We start from the raw sequence: 27,031 nt of genomic DNA, 5'->3' as shown, positions 1-27,031 counted from the left end.
ACATGGCACAGGTACGTGAATGTCGTCATAGATATGTGTTGATCTGTCACGTGATTCCGTAATTCCAGACGACATCAAAAAGTATACTTCTCGTTTTTCTGATAAATTTTGTTTGATGTTCGTTGTGTACCGCTGAATCTCTTGGACTATACTAACGCAATCGAATATGATGATGAAATCGATTTATGGAATCAATTTTTTTTACAGTCAGTACACGTTGTGTTTTAAATTAAGCAGTCAGGATTCTATAAGACGGAAACTGTTAAATACGACCATTCGTTGCTGTGAATTTAAAAAAAAAAAAATTGCCAACAACATTTTAATAATACAGAAATGAAGATTCTCCAGCTTCTTCATCAGTGAAACCGGTTTGAACCGAACCCCTTCGGGGCTTAAGATTTTGTTCGGTTTTGGCCGATGTTCGGTTTAATAAAGTTCACAACGCATAAAATTTGATTTGACGTTGCATAAAACATATTTGGTTTATACAGGTTTTCGGTTTATGCAGGATTCTGTTTAACGAGGTTTCACTGTATTTCGATAGTTTCAGATTAGATTTTGAAATGGTTCCCATTGATGAAGACTGTATATTGCACTTTTGTATCTTTTTGTTTATTTATGTCGTTTGGTTTCTGTCTCGTTCACGTTTATTTTTTTCATTGGATTGCATGTAACAACATATATTTGATGCTGTCGACAAACATTCCACATGACGCAGAACGTATGGTACTAAAACTCAATACGAACCAGTTGTATTGATAGGAAAACATTATTGTAATTTCCGGAGCAAACACGGATATATATTATTCACGATAATGAGGAAACAATAATGACTATTTAGACAATTTAAGGTCAAAAGTCAAGAGTTTGAAGTAAAAAACTGTTCCACATCTGTAAATTATTTAGTATTTAATAAATTTTTGGCCTTAGAGGTTAATGTCACAGAATATTCATTTATTTTGAAGGCAAGCTTTCTACAAAAATAAAACGTTTGATTCTAAATATCTTAGTAAAAAAATGGTTTTAGATGATCGAAAAAAAAAGAAGAAAAAAAATGCTTTCATTTAAAATAAGGGGGTAAATTAATTAGTTTAACAATTCTACAAAAGTTGTGTTCTGGTATTTTATTGGAACCATTTGTTTATTTTGAATTAAAGCCAACATAAGCGTTTATCCTAAAGAGAAAAAAAAACATGCCCATCAACCATTCACCAAAAAAAAGTCAATGTCATAATTTAAAATGTCCTCTGTCTTTGTTTACAGAGATTGATTGGTGAATGAACGTTTTCATGTCAGGTGGCAGATAAAAGAATTCGAAGGAATCAATTGTCGGAGGTTGCCTTTTTGATTCAAAGTGTGTTTGATGGCTGGTCGGTTAAGGAATGGTCCGAGGGATGGGATCTACGGCTCGGCGATCTCGAAACTACAAATGGCCGCCAAACTTATTTTTTCATGATTAATATCATCACTAGTATATTAGGCTATGCTGTCGGTCTGTACGTGTTACGAACACAGATGGGTAAGGGAGGCTTCGCAGTGCCTCTTCTACTCTCGACACCTGTTACATTTGGCATGCTGTATATAAATGACTTGTGTTCTGGACTTTATTTTGGGAAAACTGATATCGAATACAGCAATTATATTTGCCATAACGGAACTGAAAATCTTGAATTTTTATTACCTGCATTGCTTCTAGTCTGCATTGGTCAATGTCTTTCTACTGGCTATTATGTTTACAAGAGCTCAACTATTGTACTGCAAAAAGAAGTCAAGGTATGTTTAGTCTACATGTATATACAGACCAAACATGACTTAACTTAAGCCTATCTTTCACAATCTAGTATGAGCAACACGAGATATTCGTCAACGTGACAGTGACACAAAGACACAAACAAAATCGAAAGCCATCCAGTGGTTTTTGTAGCATACAGTCTATAGCCAAACTTTCTTTGACATGCCATCAAAACTAAAATATCAATAGAAAACAATGTTTAGTTATGACGAACGAATTTAAAAATCACTGACTTATAAGGCCCCAAGTTACTTAGTCTTCGAGTGCGCTTTTTTGGAATACTTAAACACCTAATATGCATTTCGTGAGTCCAAGCGTGTTTTTGGGCTAACTAAAGTATGACTGGATCATTTGCCAGTTTATTTTCGTAAGAAACTAGCTATCTTTAATATAAACACACAAAACATTACCTGTAGCTAGAAAGTTTACATATGCAAATATTACTCAATTTATTTCACTTGACTGGGCGGAGTTTAACCGTTTGGCTCATAATAAACCATTCCATCTATAGATGGTGTTTTAGGATAACTCATCAATGAAGTGTCCAGTTGTTCTTTTGTAAATTCCTTTGATGGCACTGATAGGTGATTAGAAATCAGTAATAATTATAACGGCAATCATCCTAATCACACGCATCTTCAAATAGACTGTCATTATGCAAATTAAAACGTAAGCTCCACGGGATCAGTTGAAATGACATTTTTAATATTCACATCTATTAAAGAACAAAACTGCTTAACAACATAACTATGATAAAATACAAATGTAAGTCTGATTGCAAACCTTGTCTGTGAGAGTTGGATCTTAGTTTCTAAGTTTTCTTAGTAATTTGTTAATTTATCTACGGAGTCTTTTTGACCGTTGCATTTACTGTTACAGTTATTTTGGATGCCGATGTACAACAGTTTCCTACCAGATCAGTGGATGTTATTGGACAGACGGACGCAACTCATGGACGACACACAAGAACAACAAGAAGAACAAATAAAAAAGACCAAAGTTTATATTTGTACCACTATGTATCGAGAGGTAAGTAAGCAGCTTATATAGGAATATAGAAAAAGGATCTTGATATGATGGGGTAAACATAATAACAAGTAAGGGAACAGAGAAAAACCGAACATACATTGTACATTGTACAGAGTATCGAATATATATCATCAACATACACTATAAACTGCTCAGAATCAGTCTATCTATCTCAATTATATATATTGAACTTACAAAACAGTGTAGCTGTGGCCATTGATTGACACATTAAATTCATCCATTGACTGGGACAATTTACGTGAACATGTGTCTGTAACGACCACTGTTCACGACGTACCTACGATAGACATTTAAACTGTGGGGTCACCAAAGGTTTCTTAACGCTTTAATTATAAAATAATTCGAAAAATTAATCGGGAATAACCTTTATGTTTTAATTTATACAATTGATATAAATCAAAACATCGTGTTATTCTTGATTAATTTTTCGAAATACTTTATTAAGGTGTTAATGACCTTTGGTGACCCCATAGTTTAAGTGTCTTTAAAAGGTACACAGTGAGCAATGGTCGTTACATACAAACGTTCACCTAAATTGTCCCAGTCAATGGATGAATTTAATGTGTCAATCAATGGCCACAGCCACACTGTTTTGAATTTCATTCTATTGAACTTACAAAATTCCAGGTTATTCGTTAGTTTGGTTCATTAATTGCAAATGCATTTTAACTAATAGGTGAAAAAAGCTACAATAATTCAATTGTCAATTCTGATTAAATTCCGATCGATATTGACCTATTAATTGTCGAGACAAGTCAAGACTGAATCGAGAACATATTTCATACAATATTAAAACAATAAAATACTTTATCAGACTTATTAGGTTAAGTCGAGATCAAAGACTATCGAGATTATGTAGAGGGTCTTGTCAAGGAAAATCTTTGCACGACATTACTGGTCGAGCACACAATATGGTCTTATTAGACTCTGAGCAGTTTATAGTGAAAGACAACCAAATACTGTAGTGTACAAAAAATATAACATACTACAGTCAGATATTCCGAGAGATCATGCAGTTTATATCAGAATTCAGATTCTAACTTTTAAAAATATTTTAAGTTTTATCGATGGACATGAAGTCAACCAAAAGGGCCAATTTCATGTATGGAAGTAACTATGCCGTGAAAAACTACTGGGTGTCAATATCTTGTCTGTATTGCTCTTATAAAACATAGTCATTGTTCTGACTACGTGGTTCCTTTTTTCTATCTTGTTTTCTCATGTACATTCCCTCCAAATTCTGTCGCTTTCATAATATATGCGCATGACACATATTTCTATTACAGACTAGAGACGAAATGAAACAGCTTCTTGAATCTATTTCTCTAATCAATGCTGCAAAACAATATGGCACGCGCCATTTTGAATCGCATATTATATTTGACGGTGGGATAAAAGGGAACGTGATTGGAGATAAAGCACTGCAACTATTAAGTTTGGTTCCAGAAGTTCTGAGTAAGTTGACAATTACCGTTTAGGGGTCAACGGAATATTGGTTAAGTGCATGATTGTGCTTACGCGAAAATGAGAAAAGCGTCGATTCTATTGGTTGAATTTCAATTGCTTATTGCATTTTTAACCAAACACAATGTTTTAGAGCTTGCTTTTGAAAATTCTTCCAACATTGCATTAGATTAGGAAACGACAAATTATCCCTTTGTAATATCTTTCTCTCACTATTTATTGTATAGTCCAAACGGGTCATACTTTCGTTACCAAGAGCCGTTTCGAATATGTTAATCTATTTTGCCGTTTTATGTTTTCAAATTTGAATTTTCTTTTTAAAGATTTATCATCAATTATGATTTGCAATGACAAAGTTCAATTTTTCTCATTAATTTTTAAGAAACTGGAGATGTTGATACCTGTACGAAAGCTGACTTCCCTTATGGACTTCGTTTGAGTTGGAGGTTACCTGCATCGAAGGGGGAGGGATGTGGACAACCCATGACATTTGTTATTCATTTAAAGGATAACAGGAAAGTAAGAAGATAGTTCTAAAACATATATGTTAATATGAAAAAGAAGATGTGGTATGATTGCCAATGAGACAACTCTCCACAAGAGACCAACATGACACAGAAATTAACAACTATAGGTCACCTTACGGCCTTCAACAATGAGCAAAGCCCATACCGCATAGTCAGCTATAAAAGGCCCCGAAATGACAATGAAAAACAATTCAAACGAGAAAACTAACGTTCTTATTTATGTACAAAAAAATGAACGAAAAACAAAAATGAAACTCATATAAACAAACGACAACCTCTGAATTACAGGATCCTGACTTAGGACAGGCTCATATAAAAGGCGTTTTGTATAGTTGGCAAAAAGAAACCCGCTTCCACAGTCCAAAGGACGTGCATTAAGACAAACATTTAAGTGTGCAAAACACATACCAAAACGCCAGTGTAGCTTCCCAAAGACAACAAGGCCAATGTAGAGCATTAAGTCGATATGCGTGACGTAACATACATTTTCTAATAAACATGAACTCTTTTTTCAATGTGTACCTAACATTGCATTTCCAAGATATCATCTTTTTGTTTTCTTGTAATATGCGAATGGCCGTGGATTTTTATTTTTTCATAATTTTACTTCAATCAATATGTCTACTTTGGTGTTTTAGCCATTATAGAACCTTTTTAGACAGATTAAAAGTGAAATTTATTTTGATCTATTATCTGAAGTTCGTAAACTTTAAAATTAAAAGTTAAAATAAGATTAAAAAAATACCAAACTCTGAGAAAAATTCTAAACGGGAGAAAGTCCGTAATCAAAAGGCAAAATCAAAAGCTCGATCATATGAAACGAATGGACAACAACTGTAACATTCCTGACTCGGTAAAGGCATTTTCTTATGTTGAGTGGAAATAGTGGATTGAATCGGGTTTTATAGCTAGCTAAAACTCTCTAAAATGTTCTTTAGATAACACAGTAAATTAGACCACAGGCTAATAATTAAAGAAAAAACAAATTTTGTTATGCACAGTGCATGCCGAGGAGCCATAATTGAGATGGTACAAAAATGTATAAGCACGTAAAACTGTACAGTTGAAACCCTCTAAAATTTATTTATTTATAATATATTATTTAATTTATACGAATATATCTTGTAAATGGTAAAACAACACACCGTCGTAAAATATAACATGACAAAATAACAATAAATTTTAACACGTAAGTATTTTTAAACAATACATCAAACGTTAATCCCACGTGTTCAGATCATGTGACTCCCTCTTGAAGTGTTCAATGACGAAAATTGCAATTCACTATAAAGATTTTATAAAATATAAATATAACAGCCTTTTAAACAGTTAATGCGATGGTAGTTAATGTACATAAAAAACTAAAAATAGGTAAAAACGTGACCAAAGTTGTAAACAAATAATATAAGGAAGTATCCCATTTAAAAAAAATATATACATTTTTAATTCGTGTCTTATCTTCAAGCTAAAGGATGAAATATGTTTCGTTCATTTTACAGACGATAAAAGAGGGACGAAAGATACCAAAGGGACAGTCAAACTCATAAATCCAAAACAAACTGACAACGCCATGGCTAAAAATGAAAAAGACAAACAGAAAAACAATAGTACACACGACACAACATAGAAAACTAAAGAATAAACAACACGAACCCCACCAAAAACTAGGGGTGATCTCAGGTGCTCCGGAAGGGTAAGCAGATCCTGCTCCACATGTGGCACCCGTCGTGTTGCTTATGTGATTACAAATCCGGTAAATTGTCTAATTCGGTAGGTCATATTCATGAAAGGGAAGGGGATTGTAGTTACGACGTAAGGAACATATCCGATATCATTTGTGAAACGGTTATTCCATAACGGTCAAACAACTCGTGATGGCGTCCGTAAAATTTACGAAGGGATGATTTCAACTTCACCATTTGGAACTCTTGGTTTAATAGCTTCCTTGTTAGCAGCAAACCTCTATCAAGAAAATCAGGATAGGAAATGCAAGCACGGGAATATCGTATCAATTGGGAGATATATACCCCGTATGCAGGTGCTGCTGGAATGTTGCTACTTAGAAATGGAAAGTTCACAATTGGAAAGCTGAAATCATCTCTTTTGTCGTAAAGTTTTGTTTTCAACCGACCCTCATTGTCAATTTCTAGATGTAAGTCAAGATATGAAGCCGACTTAACTGTATCTGTAGTATCCTTTATCTCTAGTTCGATTGGATAACATAACCCGAATAATCCAGTCGTTATATTTCACTCAATACGGTCACTACAGCTTTATTATAAATATGTTGTTATTTCGACAGAAAAATAAGGTTTGCTAAACGTCCAGTGGAAAATATTTCATTCATATACAAGGCGGTACATTTTTTGTATACAGATAGAATAAGCAGATTTTCATTTTTCAAAAGAAATACTCATACTCAACAACTGTGTCGTTTTTTCACAAAAAAATATATTAAGTACAAGCGTATACAACTATTTTGACACAAGATACAATGTATGCAATTCAGTATACTGATAATTAGACAGCAAATATGTTTCTCGATTGTTAGATATAATGAAATAACCTTAGATTATTAACTCGTAATCAAAACAAGAGAGGCGTATACCAAAGGGATATTCAAACTTATAAACACATACAAATTTACAGTCCACAAATACCAATAGAAACTAAAAACGCAGCATCACGAACCCCAGCAAATACTGTGTGTGATCTCAGGTGAGCTTGTAGACTTGACGTGAAATTAGCCCGAATTATCTTAATGATATAGTTTAAGAAACTGATGGCGGGAATGCTTTCAATTATGTCTTACACAAATCATATTTTGAAGTATATCCTATTTCCAAAATGTCAAATATACAAAACCTGTAACATTATTGTAAGTCCCTAATAAAGTGGCAAAAATTAAAAGTTTTGTAGCTAGCCAAACCTCTCACTTTTATGACAGTCGCTTAGAATTAATACATTGATAGTATGTCCATGTTTTAGGTGAAAAATAAGAAACGATGGAGTCAAATAATGTATATGTCCTACATCTTGGATTTCCTTGTCAAAGAAGATACAAACGGTGAATACTTACTATTAGTCTAAATTGAGCGTACAATTCTGTCTTAATATACTTAACCAACAAACAGAAAATAATGAAAATGCAAATTGTGGAATATAAGAAAGTAGAAACTTCAACCTGTAATCCTATGTATTGATTCATTTATGCCTACATGCATCACTATTTATCCCTTTTTAATGGCTAGCATACGACTAAAGGAGAGGAAAGTGGTGTTTACTTGTATGTGTATTCGTCTATCCATTCGTTCGTCCGTTCGGTATCACAATAAACTTTTTGTTTCAGGTATTTTGTAATTACATTAACTTGACACTTACTTATAAAAAAAACTTTTGGAAAGATACAAGTTTGCCAATATAGTTTGACCATGATTTGGCGGTTCATGGAACAAAGGTTCATGGAACAAAGGTTCATGGAACAAAGGTTCATGGAACAAAGGTTCATGGAATAAATAAATATGCATATAACAGTGTGAGCGAGACAGGATGTTCAATCGATCCAAAGTATTTTTAAATTCGGTTTCTGCTTATGGTCAATAAAAGCAAAGTTTTATGACTATGTTGATCGTATCCAACACATTTAGGGACGACATCAAAATAATCAATGAAGGATAAAAAACTTAATTCAAATAGTCAAATTGCTGCAAGTTTTGTATAAATTGACATCGATTTTACATATATTCGTATTGATCAATCAATGTTTCCCAAATTAAGTTAAGAGGCGGGTAGGGGGGTCAGTGAAGAAACTATATGAATTAAGTTTTTTTTATCCTTTATTGAACTTTTGATGTCGTCCCTTACCTTGAAATTTTATCACAGGTAGAAAGTCTCTAGATTTTTTCATTTTAGACATCTCTTCTAACTGGAACAATTATTTTACAATAAATAAATTTGGTGTTTTTACTGTCTTCTGGTTGGTTAAAATTATTTGTTTTATTTTCAATGTTGTCAATTTTGATGGCGACACGCCCACTCTGACGTTGTGTATTCATAGGCCAACATGTGTGTACGTTGTTATTGCTAATATAAATAATATAAAAAGTTCTTTGAGCCTTATTTTTGATAGAAATTTATTTATAATGAATGGCAATAATTTATTTTGGTTTTATGGTTCAATAAAATCAAAATAGATAATAGCCATTCATTAAATAAATCGTGCATAGAACTAAAGAGTCATGGAATATTCGGACTTTATTCTTGCTTAAATCATTATAGACTAACAGTTGGTTGATTGATTGATTGGTCATTGTTTGTTTAACGCCCAATGGCAAATATTTCATGAATATTCACAAAAGTTCCTTTCAGAGCGACGACAAATTTTCACAATTTCACATTTTCACAATTTCACATTTTCACAATTTAACATTTTCACAATTTCACATTTTCACATTGTCAATTTCACAATTTCCTTTTATTGTTTTAGTTGATGATGAAACAGCTTTCATTCTAACAACAGACGCAGACGTCAAGTTTACACCAGACTCAGTAGAAGCTCTACTGGATTTAATGACACGTGATACTTCTGTAGGTGCTGTCTGCGCACGCACACATCCTCTCGGTGAAGGCCCGCTCTATTGGTATCAACAGTTCGAATATGCTATTGGCCATTGGTTTCAAAAGGTATAAAATGAAGTTAAGCTACATAAGTGAAAATGCATCACGAAAATAAAATAAAAAGAATTATAGATGTAGGGTACATGTCAATGACTAGACTTCGGGAAGGCTCGGCCAAATACTTGTATTAATAATACAATTCGGGCAGGTTTGACCAAACTCTGGTATTCAAGTGACACTTCGGGAAGGTTCGGCCATAGAATGGTATTCAAGTTACACTTCGGGAAAAAAAACTGATACAAAACAGTCTTTGAAAAATGCTGGTGTATTTAGGTTTGTATTGGTAGACAAAAAAAACTCTGAAAACGCCCAAAATTATGACTATTAGTGACTGAATCTGATTCGTTAAAAAACTTGCACTATACGTACATGTACTGATTGACTTTTACACAATGTATATTTTTTTCAAAACGCGAAAATAAGTTGGTTTACGGTACAAATTTAGTAACGCATAGCTGTATTATATCAATAGGCTGCAGAACATGTGTTAGGATCAGTGTTGTGTGCTCCTGGATGTTTCAGTGTATACAGAGTCCGAGCTTTACGTGACATTATACCTACGTACGCCTCTAATGTAGAGAAAGGATTGGAGTTCCTCACCAAAGATATGGGAGAAGATAGATGGCTCTGTACACTTATGGTAAAGACATTTACAATGCAGTGTTGTGAATAATGATATGATTTTAATCTGATTGTATGACAAAAAGAATTGTGGTGTCCGTGTCTCCTATATTGAGAAATTTGTAAAAAAAAAATGACAAATAAACAGTTATTAGTCTTGAATATTAAAAGTCAGGGTTTTTTTGACATGCACAAATAAGAGATTGTCTGATATTTGTACGGTTGTGTATTCCCAGAATCATGCCATTTGAATTTGTCTAGAATTTCATTCAGTATCTTATTTTGGTGCATCTATTTTTTGCATTACCATAAAGATATTTGTCAATTATTAACAATAAGTGTTCCTTACACGTGTTTTCCCTTATAGAGCTAAATACAAAACTGATAATACTATTTTCTTTAATTAAGTTGAAAATAGGTAGAATGGGCAATAACACAATGCTCAGATCATCAATTCGTTTATTCTTTAAAATTTAAAATATATCAACAGGTACAAAGTGGTTGGAGAATAGACTATTGCGCAGCTTCGTGTAACTATACAAATTGTCCTACGGAGTTTGACGAGTTCTACACACAAAGGCGACGATGGATAGGTTCCACGATAGCTAACCTGTACCTCTTACTAAAAGAGGCCAAAATTGTGCGAAAGTTAAATCAGGGAATATCAATCTGGTTCTTAGTTTATCAAGCAGCATTGCTGGTATCTACTGTTTTAGGACCAAGCACGGTTATGCTCATCATATCAGGTATGTTTTGTTCTTTGTATATAAAAGCTCTTTAAGGTTAATGTACATCGTTTTCATAACCTCTTGATTCTCATGTCAGTTCGCCATGTCATGTACACCGTTATATTCGCTGTTTCGTATGTCTTGTTTGTAGTTCTCTATGTCATGTTTATCTTTCTTTACGTCAATTTTACTGTTCAATGTGTCGTATTTGCTATTCTCTGAAACATGCTCATATTCTATGTGTCTTTTTCGTAGTTTCTGCATCATGTCATTGTGTTATACTAGTATTCACTGTTGTCTTTGTCTTTAACTTGTTCAACGAATTTACTTTCTCAATCACTACTTCATATCACTAAAATATAAAAACACAAAATTTTGTTCAAGCTTGTCTCCTAAAACATTCATGTACCAGACATAGGTTTAAATATTGATTGAAGTTTTCTTTTATAGGAGGATTAGCCTACGCCTGGGGTCTTGAAGTGATAACAACAGTTATTGTTCAGTTTATTCTGATTGTTTTGTACGGAATAATATGTATAAAGACTTCACAGAAGACGCAGTTACTTGTAAGTTTTGCTGGAAGAAGAGAAACTGGTTTTCCTTTAGCCTGAATATCAACTAAACAAAATTATTTAAGTAATAAGTTTGATTTGTTTTTAACTTCAAATGAGTTGTTGTCTGTAAAATCATAAAACTATTGGTCGAGTGTCACACTATAATTTTTTTATTAAAAAGAAATTGTATGTAGAGTTTGCGTTTTAGTTGACACTCAATATTATATTTCAATTTGAATAAAGTAATATGCAAATGATAAATAACCAGTCTACACCATGTATAACCACAATTACATTTTCGCAATAAACACGATATCAGTACACATGCCAATCAAACTCAGACGCTTTTGTGATATCAACAATGTATTTATTGTACTAAATTGATTAACTATTGATCGTTTCGACGTCTTATGAAGAGAAATTTATTTTTCTTTGACGTTCTAAACCATTCTATCAAAATAAGAGATTGCAATATATAATATGAAGACGCAACATTCTAGACTTACCTGTTTGCACAATTGAAATAAAGAAACTATTCCCTAATGTTTCAAGTACTTGAAAAGTATTATTTCTTTGACGTTCCATACCATTTATCTTAAATGAAAGCATGAAAAACATATGATGACGCAACATTCGAAACTTGCATAACTGTGTTAACAGTTAAAATAACGAAATAATTCCACAATGTTTCAAATTCTTATTTTTTTAATTTTTTTTTGGGGTGCAAGGATGTTTGCTTCTCTTGTTTTTCAATTTTTGGCCAGATATTCGGAATCCTTTGGTTTTATCCATGTACTGCTATTATACATTTTGCCCGCGAAAGCGTGCTATTTTGAAACAGAATAGCAAACATCATTAACGTACCAACCCATTCTTTCTAAATGAAAGAGAAACAAATAAAATGGCGCGACATTCTACTCAGTAGTCTTGCATATGCTAACAATTTAACTCGGCAAATACATTATTCACTAAATTGTACATTTTTAAGGTCTTCGATGTTGTATATATATTTTTTTCTTCTCTAGACGGCAAAAATTTTGACCTTCGCCTACGCCTTGGTAATGATGGCCGTGGTTGTTGGTACTGCAGAACAGATTGTAGAAAATCTAGCAAATATAAACAACAAACCGTACCAGGACGGAAATGATACAGTAAATCCTACCTTTAGCCCTGATGGTATGTTCATTTTGATGATGGCCATTGTATATTAATGTGGGATTGTCTTGCTGCGTTGAAGACTTGTTGGTGGCCTTCGGCTGGTGTCTGCTCTTTGGTCGGGTTGTTATCTCTTTGGCATATAACCATTTCCATTCTCAATTTTAGTTACGTTGAAGATGAAATTAATTTTTTAATAAAATGTGGTATTACTAATTTTCTTACGTAAAACAGCTTGAAAAGAGACATAACGTCTACTTGTTATACATGATGATATACAAAGAATGATATAAAGACGACGGATTGTAGTTAAATTTTTTAAGATTTAAATTATGCAGCTTCCTGCTTCAGTTTTTGAAAATTCATTAGCTATAAAGCGGATGGACTCCATACCTGCTTCAGTATCATAACTTTCTTGACTATATCGGATAAATGTAATTTAAAGGTGTTTCTTTCACATCTTAACATTTATTAGCATTCTTTTTATTGTAACATACTGTACTGACATTGGTTTTATTTTTATTTCAGCCATTAGTAAGGATTTTCCAATTTCCATAACAACGGTATATTTTGGTTGTCTCGTGGGCCTCTTTTTCGTGACTGGATTATGTCATTTAGATGAGTTCACCTGTCTGTTCCAGGGACTCTGGTTCCTTCTTTGTCTACCATCCGGGTACATCATGTTGATTATTTATAGTGTCGTAAATATTACTGATAGATCGTGGGGTAAGTCATTGAAAAAAGTAAATTCACCAAAATACCGAACTCCGAAGAAAATTCAAAACGGAAAATCCTTAAACAAATGGCAAAATCAAAAGGTCAAACACATCCAACGAATGGATAACAACTGCCATATGCCTAACTTGGTACAGGCATTTTCTAACGTAGAACATGGTGAATTGAACCTGGTTTTATAGCTAGCTAAATAGTTATCAAAGGTACCAGGATTATAATTTAGTACGCCAGACGCGCGTTTCGTCTACATAAGACTCAACAGTGACGCTCATATCAAAATATTTATAAAGCCAAACAAGTACAAAATTGAAGAGCATTAAGGATCCAAAATTCCAAAAAGTTGTGCAAAATACGGCTAAGGTCATCTATGCCTGGGATAAGAAAATCCTTAGCTTTTCGAAAAATTCAAAGTTTTGTACACAGGAAATTTATAAAAATTGATATTCATGTCAACATCGAACATTTTCGTTGACATTGCTGGTACCTATCAATTTGGTATATAACGATGATAATTCGGTTTCACTTATTCGCGATTAGAACAGCGTATTTAGTGTCAAGAAGACGAATTTAATATCAAATGATTCAAACTTTGCGTACTTCAAACAAAGGTCTTGGTAGTCACGTGGTCTAAGGAGTCGACCAACCGAATCACTAGCCTGTCAAACACTGAGGTTGTGAGTTCGAATCGCGCACGTGGCTACTGATGCTGTAGATATCAATCAATAACACAGACAAAAAAGATAATATTTCGACACGAATCATCACTGGGTTATGCTGTGTCCTGCTGTTGGATTGTGATGAGTACAAATGTACTCACAACGCATCAATTATGGTGTATAAGACAGTTGGTGACAAAAAGTAACAAAACATGCTGACAGTCAGCATACACAATGTAGTGACAGGTCACTCTAATGTGATTTATATTAGAATCAATGATGCTGGTTGTTTGTTTTGTTGTTTGTTTTTGTTTTTATTTGTTATTACACAGTTTGTTTTATTTTTATTTAATCTAGTTATAAAAGGTGATATATTTGGTTTTAGAGCTGGACATATTGTATAGAAACCTGTCTTTTAAAAGACTATCTTTACCTATACATGTCGTAGATCGCGGTACCATTGAAACTTTTTAGAAATATAATACCTCAGTCTTTAATACATTTAGGGACACGTGAAGAAAAACAGGAGAATACTATGAAGAAGGCCAGTTCATGGTATGAATATCTCGGCGCTATTCTTAGACAGATATTTTTGTAAGTAAAAAAGAGGGTATTTCAAAGGCTGTATTTTTTCGTACAAAAGTTTAATTCATTGATTTAAAATACAAAGTTCTATCAATATTTCATTTACCATAAAAGAAATATCATTATGCCATTGGCTGAAAATACGATTGACAGTATTACCCGATGGAATATTTGCCACTGAACGTTAAGCGAATACGAATTAGTTCCTCAAAATCATTCTTGATATACATGAAATATGTGTCACTGGACGTTAACAAATAAAAATCAGGTTCGGTTTTATATGCCTTTATTTAACAGATATCAATGGATATGAATTTGTGCCAATTAATGGTTAAAATAAATTAGCTGTCAGATATATTCCAATCTTTCCAAAACCAAAAATACATTCAAAATAAAGAAGCACAAAAGCAAAAATGAGAACATCTTTACACCTTATCATTGATGTTAAAAATAACGAATGATAAATGTGAAGAAAAATAAATCATTAGGCAACCTTTTGTTAATTTTTATTTATATAATCAGCTGCTGTGACAAACGGCATGACCAACATGACAGCAAGCCACCTACGAACATTGAAACGTCAGACATACCATACGTAGGCCGGAAACGGGTATCTTCGGAGGCAAGTGACATAGAGGGAAGTTTTACGAGATCATGGCAAGGAAGACCAAGTGGAACCATTTATGAGCATCAAGAAAGCAGAGAAGATCTTCTCAATCAAGGTATTGACGTTGCTCATTATTGAAGGCCGTACGGTGACTTATATGTGTTAATTTCTGTGTTATTTGATCTGCTGTGGAGAGTGATCTCATTGGCAATCATACAAAGTGGGGTGTCCGTTTGGCCGTGTGGGATGTACAAGTACGTAGCAACCTCCGGTTGGAATAAAGGACGTTAAATCCGATGTCTTGTGAAAAAACTGACCCACTCTCTACTCAAGCTGGTATGGTATCGGCATAATCGTTTTACCTTTTTGTAACTGTGTTCGTCAATAAGCGTCCCTGTTGTGTTAAGGTGTCACAAGACAAAGATTTTTTCACTCCCAATCAGACAACTTTAAACTGATGTAATTCATTTCATCCTTCTTTATATTTTATAATTCAGATTTCCAAAAACATCAATAGAACAAATTTTATACCCAATTGATGCTGCAAACTTCATTGAAGATTTATGAGAGAATGAAATACAATAGGAAAAGTCTGAGACACGGTTTTGGAGGTCAAACTGTGTTGTTTAGGAATCTATGAAATATTTTGGGATGCTATGAATAACAAAGAAGCTAAATTCATTCAAGTATGGACATCACAATATAGCAACTAATTAGATAACAATAAATTATGTAATAATTATGTCATAATGATATTATCACAATTTGAAAGATTATTCCTTCTTCTTTCTTTTGGTACCTCAGAAATAAAATTTCAAGAAGGATGAGTGGAATTACATCAGTTAAATCTGTCTGATTAAGGATGAAATATTTGTATTGTGCTACCTTAATATGTGTACCCTGTCGTATAAATATCTTTAAAAACAGCAAGGGTGTCTTTAGGATACACATTTCTTTTAATTGTTAGTCAGTTTAAAATACTTACATATATAAATGTGAATCATCTACATTAAAAGCGGTCTCTGAGGCCAAGTTGTTTAAGTAGTTCCATCTATTGTTTAATGTAAAGATTTTGGAACACTAATTTTGTGAGTTGTAATCGTGTACGTAGCAAGATCGTTCGACTCCAATCTTAGACGACTCGGATTGCCATGGAGTTTCCTTTCGAAAGTCGCTGGTTCTTCTCAGAAACTTCGGCTTTCAACTAATAAAACTGTCAACCACGATTAGCAAATAGTGCTTAAATTTGCTTTAAACACCAGCAATCAATATCAATTAATAGATTCGTAATTTCTTGTTCATGAATTGAAAATTGCGATCTCTCGGACGTTATTCAGTATACAAAGCTAGAGATGTCAACAAGTTTTCTAGTACTGCTCGGTAATACTGTGTTGGGAATACCAAAAACGATACTCGACTAATCGATTTCTTGTTAAACCATTGCTGTCTTCTTTATATAAAATTGATCTTCTTGGGAACCACTTTTTGGAAAATCAAATAGGCATCACTGATTAGTTATACTAGTAATTAAAATACATTTTTGTTTCGAATACTTGTGCTTAACTATCATAATTATCATTTAAAATGTCTCCGAAGTACGTTAGATATTATGATAATTATATCTTCAACTTCCTACTTTATTTGGCCTTTTTAACTTTTTTGTAATCGAGCGTCACTGATGAGTCTTTTGTAGACGACACGCTCGTCTGTCGTATATACTAAATTTAGTCCTGGTATCTATGATGAATTTATTTATATGTGTTTTATTTGTTGTGGTTGTTTTCTTTAAGATGACCCATATACTTATGGAGATGAAGATGAAATCATCAAAGTTGAAGACTGGTTCCAACAAATAGATCCGGGGTTAAAGGTGATTTTATCATTCTTATTATATTAATGGGGATCTGGATGGAGTTTAACAGACTAATGTGGAAATAAATAAATAAAACTTAAAGATAAAGTTTGGTGCTGAAATATTAAGAATAGAGAACAATTAACCCAACAATGAATGAAAAAAATGGTATGGAAAACTAATTAATGCAAATGTAGACCCTTTTCAATCAGACTCGTATGTATATGTTTATAACATGGAACAACAGTATAGTTCGTAAAGCAAATACGAAAAAATGTATACGTACACTACAAATATAATAGAAGACATTTATTTTTGTAGTGCAACTTTACTCCCCTTTTACACATGGTCGCCCAAATGTGCTCATACAAATGTCGTATTATTCACAACTGTCTGCCAAAGATTGGATGTTCCGTCTCTGTGTAGTCTAGCTTGCTGACCTAATAAAAGATAAACATGTTCTTCTTACTTTCCAAACATAAGAGCTAAATTGTGTGAGGCAGTCCCGATAATCAGAAGACCCGAAAAAAGGAATATAATCACTGGCCGCCAGAGTAAACCAATTTTATTTTCCATTTCAGACTGAATATGTAGCATTATTCAAGAAACATGGTTATGATGATACCAGCTTCATAGCAAGTATGACTGAAACAGATTTAAAAAGAATAGGAATAAAAAAGAAAACACAGAGAACTATGTTAGAAAATAGAATAAAAGATCTTCCAGATTTTCTTATAGAGGCCGCTGTTCCTGTAAGTAAAATAGATTATGAAATATCAAGTCCAAAATTGACAGTGTCTAATTCTCATAATGCGTTTCTCGATATATTAATTTTTAATATTACCTTTAACGAAAGACATATTTGTTTATTTGTTTAAAATTCATGAATTCCTTTATGATATGGGTTGGATGTACAATCTTTTACACGAAATATTTTCTAGGTAACCGTGTTTTTGATTTTATGAAAAAAAGATCAATAATTTCCGCCAAATATCAAAAGAAAATATACATTTCCTTACAGGTTCACACTTCTCTGGCAACATATGTTGTACGAAATCTTCTTTGATTCAGGCAAAGATCTTTTTCATCTTGTAGATTAATTGTAGAATAACTAAGTGAAATTTGCACACAACAATTATGTCCTAGCAAAATAATATACATCCGCTCTGAGGTATTTTGCGCTTGCGTAATATTCCATACTCGCGACGTTATAAAATTGTTTCACACAAATAAACTATTAATAAATACAAGAATTAACATGTTGTACGCCAAACATGCATTTCGTCTACAAACGACTCATCAATGACGCATGATCGACCAACACCAAATAAAGTATGAAGCTGAAAAACATTGAGGATCCAAAGTTCTGAAAAGTTTACCAATGACAATTCAGATAATATTTTCCTGGTGTAGAAAATGATATACAATTCAAAGAATTGAAAATTTTGGAAATCTAATATTTCAAAATCAAATATTTGAGTAACAATGACGTTGATCAATGAACCAGACCTAACATACCACATTGGAACTATTGTAGGACAATGTAGATACCTGGTTGAAAGACATTGGTCTACATCAATATAAATCAGCTTTTACAAAATGTCACATAAAGAAAACAAAAGATCTGGAACAGTTAAAGACGTTTGAAAAGAAAGATATTGAGAATGAACTTGGAATTACAAAAGCAGGTACATTGTGAGAATGTGAATGTCTCTAAATACATGTAGTATTTGGTAATTGGTGTGAAAGGTTGCTGTACATTCAAAGTATGGTCAACATACATTTTTTGTGTAGAAATACATATCGTTATTTTTGGTTTCTTTTCAGTAATATTTTTATACGTGTTTATGTTGCTATATTTATTACAACATTGTTTTCTTTATTATATCGGATGCTCATTTATGCCTTACTCGTTTGTTTTAATTTATATTTTCCGTCAGTCATGCGGTCCGTCAGTTAGTTGGTCCGTCCAACAAATACTTATGTTATACTTTCCACTGAGAAGAATGATACCATATTTGGTCAGCAACTTGACATTTGCGACTCATTTGTTCTGTTTGACACCTGCATATGTTTTCTGTTAAGTTGGTATGGTTAGCTCGACAACGTATCCGTACATTTTGTACAGTTTGTTAACAACAATATTTCAATAAGGTTATTGCTATATAAAAAGATTTTTTTGGGCATACATTGCATTTATAACAAATGACAGGAGAATTTAAGTACAGGGCTATTGAAAACATACCTAGGAGATTTCATTTTACTTTTTATGTATTTATCGTCATTTCAGCTCACGTTAGACGTTTACAAGAGGCAATAAAATACTTGAGGACGCCCACAAAAGGTTTGTAAATTAAAACAGTAGAAGTATAGAATTTTAAAAAAATCGTCAGGTCAAGTTATATATTTTTTTAAATAACATTAATTAATATAACATGTGTTGGCATTGTCCTGCTTTTCTCAGTGAACTATCTTAATCCGAAGCAAAAATGCATGCAAATGCATGTGCTGTTTTCTTTGATGTGGAAATGAGAAAGGAAAGAAGGTTTGTCTTTGTGGTGTTTATTTAGGTGTCAGGTTTCATGCAAAGCTCTGATTCCTTTCAAGGATTTGGCTATACTTTTTGGACCTTTTGGATTATAGCTCTTCATCTTTTATATAAGCTTTGGATTTCAAATATTTTGGCCACGAGCATCACTGAAGAGACATGTATTGTCTAAATGCGCATCTGGTGCAAGAAAATTGGTACCGTTAATTTTATTTCTAATATGTTTTCTATTGCTTTGAAATTATATATTTGATGTGTTTCCCTCAGTTTTAGTTTGTAACCCGGATTTGTTTTTTTCTCATTCAATTTATGAATTTCGAACTGCAGTTTACTACTGTTGCCTTTATGTGTTCATTTATTTACTTTTTATTTTTATTGTAGAGGAGCTCTTGCATGCTGAGATAAAACAAAGATTGGACAATGCTATTAAACATGACATACAGAAAATAAATTCAACAGAGTATGAATTCTGGAAACTACTGACAGACACACATCTTAAACCAACATCGGAAGCTTTTAGTTTACTTGGACAATTGAAGAGTAAGGCAACCCTTAATAATGATATGTTTGTATTATGTATTTCTTATGCATTGGTTTGTGCAACACCACTGTCCCAGGTTAGGGGAGGGTATGGATCCCGCTAAGATATTTGTGTTTCGCTCATTTTATGCACAATTTATTGGCATTATGTTTTCTGGTCTGTACGTCCGTCCGTTCGTTCGTCTGTCTGTCTTTCCGTCCTTCCATTCGTCCGTCTGTTCCGCTACAGGTTAAAGTTTTTGGTCAAGGTAGTTTTTGATGAAGTTGAACTCCAATCAACTTGAAACTTAGTAAACATGTTTCCTGTGATATAATCTTTCTAATTATAATGCCAAATTAGAGATTTTATCTCATTTTCACTGAACATAGAAAATGATAGTGCGGATGCCCCATCCGTGTACTTGGGACGCATTCTTGTTTTGTACATAAATTTAAGTTAATAATTTCGTTTGAATTGTTTGATATATGTCATTTCGGGTGACTATGCGGCAGGGGTTAAGAAATTTTGTATTAGCTCACTAGCCCACGGCTAATTGGTAGCATAATTTTACTAGCCCTGTTGGAAGAACTACTAGCCTAGCAAAACTGACCTGCTAGCCCTAGTATGCCTCACAAATTCAGCGTTTGCTGCAATAACAATGAATTATATAAAGTTAATAATTTTTATCCATTGTACAGTAGATTTGTGCAAATTGGATACCCAAAACTTGGCAAAAACTATCGAATTACTGGCATTAGCAGATATATTCAATTAATTGATAATTGAATATTCACTGAATATTCTGTAATACTGAGTTGCCCAAATCCCGACATGATACAATTCTTTACCACTGCTATACATGGATATATAAAGGATGGGAGGGTTTTTTTACCAGATAAATTAGTGCGTTTGCTTAAAAGAATAATCAGCTGCTTAATTATGTAATGCTCATATTTGTTATCAGTTTATAAAAATTCTAACCACAAACATTTATGTGAATAAATATCACCATCAATAGCTTTGGTCTTTTATAATTGTTTTATAAACGAAGTACAGTAATGTTCATATTTACATTTATCACAGGTTAGCTAATTGTGGGCTATAAATAGATTACAACCTGAGCACGGTCTTTTAACTGAACTGAAATTGTATTTGTTAGAAATTGTTATCTCTTTAAAAATCGAATTCATTTGAAAATCAATGAAGATTATCATGATTGATGAAAATTTATTGCATCAAGTTTAACCTGATGCGTTTTGTTATCTATTAGTCATGTTTTTCTTTGTCTAATATGTTCTATTAATTTGTATTGTAGTCCTGTTATATCATGTTGTCATTTCAATGTTATATTTAACATTGCCATTAAAGTGCGAGGTTTGGCATGCCACAAAACCAGGTTCAACCCACCATTTTTTCCTTTAAAAATGTCCTGTTCCAAGTCAGGAAGATGGCCATTGTCATATTATTGTTCGTTTCTGTGTGTGTGTTACATTTTAACGTTGCGTCGTTTGTTTTCTCTTATTTTTTAGGGGAAAATTAACATTGCGATAAGACGTGTCACGGTACTTGTCTATCCCAAATTCGTGTATTTGGTTTTGATTTTATTTTTGTTATTCTCGTGGGATATTGTCTGATGCTTGGTACGTTTCTGTTTGTGTTACATTTCAGTGTTGTGTAGTTGTACTCCTCTTGTATTTAATGCGTTTCCATCGGTTTTAGTTTGTTACCCCGATTTTGTTTTTTGTCCATGGATTTATGAGTTTTGAACAGCGGTATACTACTGTTGCCTTTATCTAAGTTTTCCGAGACTGTTAATGTTTAGATCATGGTTCTGGAGGCTTCTTTACAGTATGTAAACAATAACAAAATGGCGTCCATAACATGTGCACATGTTTCAAAAGTTATATCTGACAAAAGTCAGGTTTCTGCTGTCAAAAAGGATTCACATTTATATTGCAATAAATTATTCAGAAGGAGTTGCAATCAGGTTGCATATTATTCATATAAAGCCTGTACTGATGTACGGATACATCGAAATTGAAAGTTCGGGATCCATTCAAAGTTATTTGTTCTATTTTAAAACTTGTACAGAATAAGTTAACATTCTGATGACGTAGTCGAATCTGATTGACTAAGATAGAAAAGTGATGAGGGGATGAAAAGTGATTGGTTTCTATTTTAGAAACGCCAAGAATTTTTTGTCACTAGTCCGTCGGGCATATTGGGTTAAAAATTTGGTTGCCCGAGGCCTAAATGCTGTAGTCCCGGGCGTCGGGCTAGTGGATTTTTTAACCCCTGTATGTGGTATGGGCTTTGCTCAATGTTGAATGCCGTACGGTGACATATTGTTGTTATTGTCTGTGACATTTTGTCTCTTGTGATGAGTAAGTAGTCTGATAGGTTATCATACCAAATCTTCATTTTTAAAATGAACTTCACTTCCAGTAAATATAATAACTTTAAAAAATTAAAAATTAAAAAAAATTATACATTCATGGTAGCAAAATAACTCATCATTTTTCCACAGAGATTTTTTTTTTACATAAATAGTTACAAAAGTCTCAACAAAATAAAACCTATTAATGTAATGTACAAAAATGTATGTGAACCAAAAACATAAATTTAATAATTAACCCATACAAAAAATTAGTGTGGTGAAATCTCCGCGTGACAGGAATCTTTCTCTATTGCAGTAAAACTAGAAGAACTTAGGAACACTTGGTTGATGATTTTGTTAGCGGTTAACTCCCTTTGGCTGGTGTTGATTTCAACACTTGCGTCAAAGATAAATTTATTAGTTCTTGGAAGTAATCCAGTGGGTATGTATATTCATAAATAAATGATTATTGGAGGATAAATATAAAATGAATATTTTATGTCACGAAATTAGTATTCATTAAATTTTATTATTCAAACAAATACCACGATGAAATATGTTTTAGCAGAAACATAATTATGTATTGATTCCGATGTTAGACAGACAAATTGTTGTAAATTGAAGATAAAATATAAATTGTTCGTAGTTTAAAGAATTCTTTTAAAATTAACCATATCAAAAGAGAGAGAGAAGATAAGGAGGAGCATACGAAAGGAGTAGGTCCGGTAAGGGCCGATTTTGGCCTCAATTTTCAAGTTCATCTGACGAAATATTTTAGACACTTTTTAAACACTTAAGTGTCTATTTCAATTGATTTAATTAGTTTTTGTGAAAGATTTTAACTGATTAAGTTATCAAAAACGCTCCGATTCAAGCTTAAATATGAAAAATCTATCAAATTTGCTAAAAATCGTCACTTTTCAGATGGTTTTTGTCAAAAATGAAAATGGCCGCATCCGTGTTCATCCTCAACCTTTATATATATTATGTATTATCGTCAAATACAACTTGCATTTCAATATTATGAATGAACACGAATGCGGCCACTTTCATTTTAGACAGAAACCGTCTAAAATTTTACTAAAATGCTAATTTTGTGAAGATTTCAGTAATTTAGCATGACTTTATGATGCTAGTACCCGATATATGTGCATTGTATTGTCAAAAACAGCCCATATGTATGAAGTAGAATCATTTTACTTTCCAATAAATAGTTTCATAATTACATTATCACAATTTTGTAAAACGGCTATATTTTGGGGCCAAAAAGGGGTCTTACTGAACCTACTCCTTTATAAGACAAATTAAGACAGAAAGGAACATGTATGGACAACACATTCATTGGCCGGGAGCTCAGGTTCTCCGGAATTGTATTTAGTTCCTATTCCGCACGTTGGTACCGTACACCATTGAATACTTGTACATATGCAAACAGCAAACAAGGCTTGCACCAATTAAAGTCAATGTAAACACAATTGTTTTTAACATGCTCAAAGAATGCTATTGATGAAAATTAAGAAATAAAATAATGTGTGTAATATACCTCTATATTTGACATCCATTCAAAAATGGGGATTCCTTTCTTATTTGCCAGTTTATTTTGTTTTAGTCTTTTTAATTTAAGGTATTAAGTTTCGAATCGAAATTCAAAACTATCATTTCATAAAGTACCAAATGAGTATTTCACTCCATGCAAATCATATATTCCAGGTTCGTCCCAAGATGCACGAAATAAATGCACTGGACATTATTTTCTCAATCAATATTCTTAATGTAGCAAATTTTGAATTATAAAGGGTATTTCTGCTTAAATATAAGTATTCATTTATACTTCAATTTCGTTTTTCAGGATTTTTGTTTTTGCTGATATGTGCAATTATGCTTTTAGTACAATTTATTTGCATGTTGTCTCATCGTCTGTTTACTCTCCGCCATTTTCTTGCTAGGGCGCCATATAGATTTGGGCATGCGTACAAATCTAGCTGGTCATATAAAACAATAGAAGATCAAAGTGCTGCTGTTGAAGTGCAAAGAGCAGAAGTAAAATGTAGTCATGTCGTTCATAATCGGTCGAAGCAAAAACATAAAAAATCCAAAAATAACGAAGAGACATTACCCCTGATTCCTTTTGAACAAGGAGATGAACAATGCAAGACTGTCTAAATATGATTGTTGATTGTGACTTTACTGATATATATGGTACTGAAGCGTCTAAATGGCGTATCAAAATTAAGCTCGCATTCAAATACTTTTCGCGCCAAAATTTTGACATTTAAAAACATGAAATTTCGACTTTGATAAACTGAAAAGTGTGAACATTTTTAAATAGAAATTTTGACAATGTTTACGTTGTAAACTCAAATTTTGACCAATAATTTTTTTAGAAAATCCTTCTTTTAATGTACGCTGCTGCTCGTATATATTCCTCTTCAACTTAAAAAAAAATTAACATAATTCGTGTTCCCTTGGAAAATATAGCTGAATGTTGTATTGTTTCTATGTTTTAGCTGCATGTATCTTAACTCTTTCAAAGCTTTCAATCAATAGCCATCTTGCTCTCTTTAAATTTTCAGCTGTATTTTCTATATAAAAAATGTTTAACGTGTATGTTTTTTTATGCACTAACTCAAATTTATTGAGATTTTATGGCAATTAAATGTATAATGCCATAAATAATTAAAGTCATCAGTTGAATAAATGTGTCGAATGGAAGGCTTTAAAACTCCAATATACTTTTGTGCATTTTTGTGTATAATCTTAAAAAGTAAAATCACAAAAATACTGAACTCCGAGGAAAATTCAAAACGGAAAGTCCCTAATTAAATTGCAAAATCAAATGATAAAACACATCAAACGAATGGATTAAACCCTCTCTTAGTGAATACATGTTTTAAGATGTCGTTCACTTTAAAACACATTTGTTATGCATGTATATTTGTAGATGTGTTGATAACTTTGTTAAATAATGTAGTTGGATGATAGATAAACTTTGATGTCATCTACAAATATTCTTTCCTCTTGCAGGTCTTGTGTTTCTTCTTATATTCGGCGTTCTTCTTTTAGTGCAATTTTTCTGCATGCTATTTCATCGTCTTTCTACGCTTGCGCATTTCCTAGCTCGAGCTCCTTATAGATTTGGGCATGGGTACCGGTCAAGCTGGTCATACAAAAATGACGAGGATATTGCAGCAGTGGCAGCGGCTAAAAGAGCAGAAAAAGAATGCCGACAGCGGGAACGTAATCGTGTCAGAAGCAGACAGAGAGTTATTCGTAATCCGGAGGATGAAAGGTCGCCATTAATAAAGTTTGAAGCTGTATAGATTTTATTGTAACCTTGACAACAGGCGTTTTATAAAACAGCTTTATTTCAATGTTGGCATGAATTAAATAATATTTTGTTTGAAAATGTTTGAGTAAATAAAATGTGTAACTGTATAAAGCTAAGGTTTCAATGTCGTGCACTTGTCGTCTGCATGAAATTCATTTGGTTTTAAGTTCCCGTATTAATTATGCATTAAAAAAACTTTAAAATACAATGAATATCATTGTTGTCATGATTGTAAGCAGTAACCTCAATTTTGATTTTACACGTTAGAGAAAAACAAATAATCTGTGTTACATGAAGCTTTAAATATTTATATTTGTTTGTAGCGATTCCCAAGCGTAACGTCCCCTACCTTTGTCCGTCAAATTGCTTCTTAAATTCAAGAATGAAATGAAGACTTCATAAATTTTAAAATGATAATTTGTAGGAATTTGAAATATACCAAATAATGAAATATGCTACCTTACAGCTAGTTGCTCTTATTAACCATGATTACAGTTGAAATATAATGCATGTTTATCGCTATTTTACGAAATTTGCCTTTGATCAAACTGACTAATAATTTCTTTTCTGAGCACAGTACAGTGATATGAAAAATTGTCGCTGGAAACTAAGGGCGCACGTGCAGTTGTCAATGAAATTAACATCGTCTTCATGGGTAAAATAACGATAAAAATATTACATTTATCATTGGTCATCACACTTCGATTAATTTTCTCATTTTCGGTTTAAGCGAGAAAATCAATCTTGTTGAGGTGACCAACGACTACCTACGTTGTTACTGGTTGTATCATATTTGTTTTAGTTTTATGTTAATATGTTAATTGTTTCCGTTAATAAATGTATGACCCCAACAAACATTGATTTTTAAAGCATGATTAAATGTCATCAGCATTTGTAAAAGAGATTTAATAGTTATTAAAGGTACCAGGCTTACAATTGTATTCGCCAGACGCGCGTTCGTCTACACAAGACTCATCAGTGACGCTCAGATCGAAAAGTGAAAAGTCAAACAAGTATTTTAACCCGATTGCAAAAATTGTTTATACAGTTTGGTATGTACGCATGATTATAATTCATCAACAACAATACAAAAATAAATATAATTGCATCCCCCCTTTATTTTCGTGATAAATGCTTAAGAACTCATTTTCATGAAACCAGCAATCAATGTCAAGTCGTTATAATATGTATAATGAGCTATACAAAAGCAGAAAATGAACGGTCTGGTTTATGAACGAATTTCAAATTAAAAACA

At 32.8% G+C, this 27,031-nt stretch overlaps 1 protein-coding gene across 2 annotated transcripts; it reads left to right on the top strand.

The window, feature by feature from the left end:
• The first annotated feature begins 1,342 nt into the window (after positions 1 to 1,342).
• On the top strand, positions 1,343 to 26,631 carry LOC139495322 (chitin synthase chs-2-like). Of its 2 annotated transcripts, none has more exons than XM_071283629.1 (20): positions 1,343 to 1,773; positions 2,672 to 2,821; positions 4,129 to 4,297; positions 4,689 to 4,825; positions 7,822 to 7,900; positions 9,320 to 9,516; positions 9,983 to 10,150; positions 10,622 to 10,877; positions 11,310 to 11,425; positions 12,439 to 12,589; positions 13,097 to 13,294; positions 14,466 to 14,553; positions 15,067 to 15,266; positions 16,942 to 17,021; positions 17,585 to 17,755; positions 18,541 to 18,691; positions 19,294 to 19,347; positions 19,933 to 20,091; positions 22,765 to 22,890; positions 25,473 to 26,631. In XM_071283629.1, the coding sequence occupies exons 1-20, from the start codon at positions 1,453 to 1,455 to the stop codon at positions 25,766 to 25,768; spliced, it is 3,267 nt and encodes a 1,088-aa protein (XP_071139730.1). In that variant the 5' UTR covers positions 1,343 to 1,452; the 3' UTR covers positions 25,769 to 26,631. The 2 variants fall into 2 exon arrangements, with proteins under 2 accessions (XP_071139730.1, XP_071139728.1); XM_071283627.1 differs by having other exon boundaries at positions 24,298 to 26,631.
• Positions 26,632 to 27,031: the final 400 nt, after the last annotated feature.

The sequence above is a fragment of the Mytilus edulis genome, chromosome 11 (genome assembly GCF_963676685.1).
Source record: "Mytilus edulis chromosome 11, xbMytEdul2.2, whole genome shotgun sequence".
Classification (NCBI taxonomy): Eukaryota; Metazoa; Mollusca; class Bivalvia; order Mytilida; family Mytilidae; genus Mytilus; species Mytilus edulis.
This window is presented reverse-complemented; position numbering and strand designations above follow the sequence as displayed.